This window comes from Nannospalax galili, unplaced genomic scaffold (assembly GCF_000622305.1).
Source record: "Nannospalax galili isolate Female #2095 unplaced genomic scaffold, S.galili_v1.0 scaffold286, whole genome shotgun sequence".
Lineage (NCBI taxonomy): Eukaryota > Metazoa > Chordata > Mammalia > Rodentia > Spalacidae > Nannospalax > Nannospalax galili.
Genome location: NW_008359442.1, coordinates 655,154 through 662,739, shown reverse-complemented (window position 1 = coordinate 662,739; position 7,586 = coordinate 655,154). Strand labels below are relative to the sequence as shown.

Genomic DNA, 7,586 nt, shown 5'->3' with positions numbered 1-7,586 from the left:
TTTTTTTTTTTTTTTTTTTGCCCCCATGCCCTCCTTTTTCTCTTCCTTTCTTATGAAACTTTCGGAACATCAAAAATCTAATTTTTTAGTCTCAGAAGAAACCCACTACTGCACTGGATCTTGACTAGTTTTTGTTGATCTTTTTGTTTGCTTCAAAAGACAGCATGTGCTTTTTTCCTTTTACAATGTAAGATTATTTATTAAAAACCCAAAGCTTACCCTTCTTGTTTGCTTTTATAAGATCCTTTAGGGTACCTTTTTCTAACTCCCCATGTTTTTCTTCGTCCCCCGGAATATAAGGAAAAAATGCAAACCAAAGCTTAGATCTGATAATTAAGCACTCATTTGGAAACAATTTGAAAAGGAGTTGATTTAGAATAGTATCTGTGGCAGCATTATAACTGAACCTCAAAAGCACAGCATATACTGGAATACTAAAAAAATAACATTACAGAGATTGGCATGTCCTTATGGTTGTCACAGGCTTATAAGTAGAGTTATACGCTTTATAAGAAAGAACATCAAATGACAGAAACCTTGTGTTTCTGATATTCTTCCTGTAGATAAGTGGTTGACATCTATATACTGAAAAGGCTTTATCCTTAGTCCCATCACACTCTTTAGTGAACAGTTTGCTGACTGTTCTCCTTGAGGGATAAACATACTGCCCTCTGAGAATAATAAACATTATTTTCAGTAACCTTTCATTTTAGGTTTGTCTGAAATCCCCCAACAACAACTAAGACCCTTGACTGGCTGTCTCCATTACACTTCTGCATACATCCTTATTCTGAATTTTTAGTCATATTGTGTCTCCTTTGTATCAACGGTAGGAGTTTCTTTTACTGCATCATAATATCCAGGGGATGGCCCATTGTGTTCCACAACTAGATAGCTGAAGAGGAACTGCACTTTTTTAGTTGTAACCAGCTTTTTTTAAAAAAAAAAACAAAAAACAAAACAAAAAAAAACACCTCTGATCATTCTGAGGTCTTCAAATCTATCCTTTGTTTCCAAATCTGAGAATCCAAACATTCTGGGTAGAACTGACTGTGTTTATGGACTAGAAAGTGAAACTTCATGGTATCTTTAGGCTTCTCGATCAGTGTTTGTACTTCTATGGTCAAATTATTAAGAAATGAGACTTTCTTGACTTCCTGTGTATAGCTTGTACTATCCGTTTCTTTTCCTGGCATTTAAGGGCCACAATTATAATTCCTCTTGAGCACTGGCAGGGCATTTCCCCTAGGCAGTGGTGACACTCCTGGTTCCCTTGTCATAGAAGTGAAGATAAGCAGAGATCTGTACCCTTATGCATTAAAGGACAGTGGGTTCCCTACTGCCTCTACTCTATTTTAAAGCAAAGGCAAAAAAGAAAGAAACAGTCTCTGAATTACTAACAAACAAGCTGCCTCTATGTTTGTTAAAGCACAGTAATCATTTGTGATGTTAATCAGTCTGGCATACTCCTCATGGTGAAACAGTTCAGGAGGGAGATGGTTGTTGTTATGTCTGTATTCACATATGTAATTATACCAGCTAGTGTTCTTATATTGAGATTACTGTGAATTCAAAGGTTTTATATTCATATTATTTTTGATCTTACCTTTTGCTAAGATCCATCAATAATGGCCCACTTTTTAAGAGGTTATAATTGTATCTCTGTCAATAATTTCTGAATTTCCTTTCCCATTATATATGGGTACTTTCTGCTTTGGAAATATGAGAAAAATTATGTGGTAGCTAAGATTTGTGACAATCCCATTCCCCACTTTACAAAGAAGATGAGGGAGCTAGGATTATCAGGTTAGAGGTTATATAGTTCATGAATACATGTTCTTTCACTTTCCTAAATAAATTAGACATTTGATATATTTTATGTAGATATATGATGTAGAAACTAGGATGATCTTAACCAAGGGATCTTAATTCAGGGCACATTTAAGATCACTGTGGGAGCTTTTAGAAGTATACAAATGCTTCTAAATACAAGGGCGGAAGTTACTGGTTCAGAGTTCCCCAAGTGCCTGGTATCAATCCAGATTTGGGGAGGACCACTCAGATAGCCAGAGTAAGTTGTCATACTATTCTTTAATGTCAACCCTGTCAATAACAGAGGGAAGTGTAGCATCCCCACTGCAGAGCAGTTCTTGTGTCTCAGCTTGTCATCACATTTTCCTTGGTGTTTGAATCCGTCCGTGTGGATATTTTGTCTTGTCTTGTACCCATCTTTGAACTTCTCATCCTTTCCCTGAAAACTCACAAATCTGTTTGTGGTGAAGGACAAGTAAGATGCTTACTTCTTATTTTTCTTTTTTTAAGGTTGTGTGGAGGAAACTTGGAGATGCTGCAGGTTCGTGTCCTGGAATTAGGCAACATTTGTCAGGAAACCAGTACAAAGGACCCATGTGAGAAGCACTCTTTCAAATAACATTACCACTGCCAGAGAGAGAAGTAAAAGAAGAAAAAGAAAAAAAAAAGTGGACTTCCACAAAATAGGACTCATGGAATAACCCAGAGTGATTGTATATTGCACATGGCTCCCTCTAAATCCTTCAATGCAACTTCCCCATAAAGCTGATATTCTTATGTCTCTTTAGTGTTCACAACAGGCAGTCTCAAGCCAGCTTTGGAAAAAAAATCATCATTTTGGTACTCACGTTTTCATTACAGCTGGAATATTGATTCTCCACATCTATGATTGACACATTGATTAATCTGCATGGTTGGAAGCATTCAGGCTCTTCATGGCTACGATAAAGATGGTTCATTGCATCTCATTTCTGCTGCACTCCATTAAAGATATGCAGAGGTGTGTTCCAGCTTACCAAGCCTGTGAATTTGGAAGCTTCCTCTTCAGTAGGAAAAAGATTACTTCTTCATACATGATTAATTGGATTAACACAAGATAGTATTTAGATTCTAGGGCTTTGTTTGGACTTCTGAGGTGCTACAATATCACATAAATTCTTTTTACCAGCTACAAGGGTGGCAAGCATTTGTAGGGCACTTATCAGAGAGCATCATTGGTTCTAATGGTCAAAATAAATATTTTAATTTTGATGAATTGTTCATAAAGATACATCTTTGGTCATACAACTCTCCATATTTATTGAATGTACCAATTTCAATTAAAAAAGAAGCAAACATAATTTTTCTAAGTGTTCAAGCTGTTAGATGTCTATTTCTAAAATTTAGTTTCTAGATATACTGTATATTTAATAAACTTTATGTAAAATTTAAAATACAGCACTGCATTTATGGGAAAAAGCTTACTTTGCCTACTTATTGCGGCTATAACATTTTATGAAACTAACGCATGCCCATTATTGAGGTTAAAGCTCTTGTTCAGATTGCTTGAGATTTGAAAAAGAGGTGTTCTAGCTTTGCTTAGTTTCTTTCTTATTTTTGGTATAGATATATAATATTAGAATGTGTGTATTGAAAATGCCATGATAAATATTTTGTGTTTATCTAAATGCAATGATAGTTTCTTGTATGAATGTGCAAAAGGCCTGTGACAGAATGCTATGTTTTTACTGCAGTTTAAGATCCTAAAAGTAGGGATGCAACAATTCCCAGGTATCTTATACATTTCTGATTTGACTTATAATAAATATTCTTTGTTGATTTTAAGTGGGCTTATTACACAGTGTATTAATGATCATTGGTGGGGAATGTGAAAGAATTTTGTTGAATTAAAAAATGTGACTGTGATAAAATAACAAGCCCTCTATTTTCTGAAAATATTTATGAATTCATTTACTATAGAATTATCTTTCCAATTATCATAATTGGGTTATAGCTTGTCTCTTTCTTTTAAAATGTTATATTTTTAAAGATTATTACTCTGTAAGAGAAAATTGCTTGCTTTGTTTATACCTTCCCTCGTAGAAGCATTCTTAAATTGTTGTATTCCTACCCACTGAAGACATTTAAAACAAGTTTTTGTGCTTGCAGCAGAGTCTGCAAAAACTAATACAAAGGACACTGGTCTTTCGACAAAATACTTGTGTAAATTTTGATACTGTATTAAAACTATTTTTTTAAAGTTCCACATAAATTGAGTATTAAGTATATGTGTTCATCTTAGCAATGGTAATAAATTATTTAATCTCACAGTATTTCTGTCTGTTTAATGTTTTTCCTTGAGTAGATTTCTAAGTCATTGAATATCACCATGCTTTGTGCAGTGATGGGAATAAAGGCAAGGCGGACAATCAAGTATAAAACACAAACATGTTTTAAATATGCTTACAAATGACTTCATATTCAGAATTTCTTAATTAGCACCATTATCTCTCATAATACCCAGGATGATTATTTAGCGATGGTTAATATTTTTAAATTATGTTATGAAATTCTCACTCTTATACAGATTAAATTTGGAGGTGCACCATAAAGGAAATACTAAAACTTAAAATTTTTTTACACATTTTGGGAAATGTATAATATATACAAATGGCTGAGACACAACTAGGAAAACACACACACACATACACACACATATACACATACACACGCACATGCACACGTGCACACACACAACTCTAAAATCACAAATCCTTCTCAGAAATGAGATAATGCGATAAGGCTTCCTACACTTGGTGTTCACCCACCTTAAACAACAGAGGCTTTTGATCAGATAAGTGGCACCACTCTCCCATAGGATCATTTTTATAAACTTATGATCTAATCTTCCTGCAACAAAGATTAATTTACATATCTTGACAGAGTATTTTTACAAGCCTTGAAGCTGATAGATTGACAATCACAATCTAGCTTTCAGTGAATGAATGCCTTTCACATTTTTAGCATATGCTTAAGACACTGCAGAAAATTCCGATCATGTCATGTGACATTCTGTAAAATACTGAAAGTTTAATTGGGATGCCTGCTCTTCAGTTCGGTGAACACTTAATGAGTGCCTAACTCTGCTATACAGTTTCAGTTTCTAACTTATGGTTCTTGATATCTCAAGACATATGGAGATGAGAAATGTCTCAGGTGTCAGCAGGAGCTGTCTTTATCCTTAATGCCAAAGATACGATTATCTCAAACATCTACTTTGCTTGATTTGGAGAAACAACCTCTTAATTACTACATGCTGTAGTAATCTTCTTGGTACATCATCCTCCTTCCACCTCATGGATAAACTTGCAAACTGGTAAACCTTGGCATTAGTTCCTGTAGAAGACCTGCCTTTGAGATTGCTTATCAAAGCACATTACCAATATGACCTGGGCAACTTTGTGAGGAAATCATATATTAACTACTAAAGAATAAAAACATCTGAGAACCGTCTTTAACTCTAGTTCCAGGGGAATCTGAAGCCCTCTTCTGATCTCTGCAGCATTGCACAACATGGATGGCCTCACATACATGCAAGCAATACACTCATACACATAAAATAAAAATAATAAATAAAATATTTTTAGAAAAGAATAAAAACATCCTGTTAAAGACAGCACAATAGGTTGAACTATGTGGGATTGCCACATTTAGACATCTTCATCTATAAAAATAATTTCTAAATGTCAGATGAGAAACAGATTTTGTGTAAGTGGGGAGAATTAATAAATACAGTGGAAGTTAAAGAAGAATAATCACATTGGCTGGAGGTATGTTAAAACCTACTGTGCTGGATAGTTTTACTCGTCAACTTGACACACCTTGGCAGAGGGAGCCTCAATTGTGGAATTTCCCCTATTGGACTAGCCTGTGGCCATGTCTGTCAGGTATTTTGTTGATTGTTGTGTGATGTGGGATGGTCCAGCCCACTGTGGGTAGTGCTACTCTCAGGCAGATGGTCATGTACTGTGTAAGAAAGCAGGCTGAACACGAGCCAGAGGAGCAAACCAGTAAGCAGCATTCCTCCATGCCCTGTGCTTCAGCTCCTGACTTCAGATTCCTGCCCTAAATTACCACCTTGGGATCCCTGATGAACTGTGACCCTGGAGATGTAAGACAAATAAATCCTTTCCTCCCCAAGTTGATATTTGTCCATGTGTTTTGTCACAGCAAAGGAGAAGCAAACTAGAACACCTGATGACCAATAATAATAGGTAAATAAATTAATTAAATAAATAAATAATAGGTAAATAAACAATGCTTGACTTTTTAGATGGGCAAACTAAGCATGTAAGTTCAGAATTTGACTATGAGTTTGAACAACTTTATTGAGCCTTAGTATCCCTATACACTGAAGAGAGATAACACCTATGTCATTGAGTCATTATAATGCTCTTACTGTCTTATTAATTCTAATGTTCAGTAGACAGTCCATAAGTAATAATAGCAAGTCCATTATGACATAGAAGCTGAGACCTGTAGGATATGGCAGTTTATTACATTTAGCTTGTAGAGGAAAGACATCAGTGCTGAAGGGTCATCTACCCACTATTACATAATGAAGTTCTTTGAAAAATTTTTTGCTGAATTTTGTGACTTTCATTCAATATAATTTGATGGTATTTAGATCCCCTCCCCTATCAACACCTCTTCTTACTGCCCCCTCCCAATTTAATGTACCCCAATTTAATATATATAACATATGATTAACAATAATATAATGGCCTATAGAGTCTGATTTGTATCTCCAAATGTCATTGAGTATGGGTCCACCCACCGGCGCCTGGTTGAACTACCAAGGGTCCCATCCCTGTAACCTATTGTCTCTCCCTCTCCCAGCAGTCATAAGTTGCCAAAAGTTCCTTCGGTTGGGTTGGGTTGGGATATCTTACCCATCTCTCCATGTCTATGCTAAGATTTTGTCTGGTTTGAGCTTAAGAAAATTATGACTGCATAATTATATACTATCAAGATCTATTTGTTATATATCATCTAACCTACCAGTCTTATATTTGGTGATTGTAATATTGTAGTTAAAAGCGGCATTACTTTCACTCCCATCTATGAACAGTGTGATTTAAAACTAAAATCTGGACTAGAGAGATTGCTCAGTGGTTGAGAATACTGGTTGTTCTTGCGGAGACCCTGGGTTGGGTTACAGGCATCTTTATGGTGACTAGCAAGCATCTGTAACTCCAGTTCCAAGGACCTGATGCCCTCTTCTGGCCTCTGTGGGCAGTGCACACACACACACACACACACACAAACACATATGCACATACTTGTGTGTACTTATCTACATGCAGGAAAAACACTCATACACACAATATAAAAATAAAATAATTGCTCCAATTCAATTCTGTATCATTCATATAACTAAAAATATATAAAAATAAAAAATTCTGTTTCACAGTGGCAGAATGAGTATTTGAAATAATTTTTTCTTTTGCCTCAGAGCCTAAAAATGGTTTAAGAGACATTTTAATAAATTCATGGTCCCACAAGATCAGATGAAGTCATGTGCTCCAAGGTCTAGAGATTATAGTGAGTGACCATAAGAGACACAAATCAGTAATGAATAATGAATCCATAACTCCAAGGATGTGATGGAAGATAGTGTTGAACAAAGAAGATTTTTCAAAGAAGGAAGAGTTTGATATGAGTATTGTGGATCCTGAGGTAAGGGATAGTAGCCAGTCATTTTGACTTTGACAAATAACCACCTCTTCGTTGGG

General features: G+C 35.5%; 1 protein-coding gene across 5 annotated transcripts in view; it reads left to right on the top strand.

Annotated features, from left to right (window-relative positions):
• Ccdc85a (coiled-coil domain containing 85A) overlaps window positions 1-4,116 on the top strand; it is a 233,633-nt gene extending 229,517 nt beyond the window's left edge. For all 5 annotated transcript variants that reach the window (XM_008822989.2, XM_008822992.3, XM_008822990.3 and 2 more), the window contains one exon: window positions 2,323-4,116. In XM_008822989.2, the coding sequence (XP_008821211.1) occupies window positions 2,323-2,412 (90 nt within the window). In that variant the 3' untranslated portion in view covers window positions 2,413-4,116. The remainder of the gene's footprint in view (window positions 1-2,322) is intronic.
• Window positions 4,117-7,586: the final 3,470 nt, after the last annotated feature.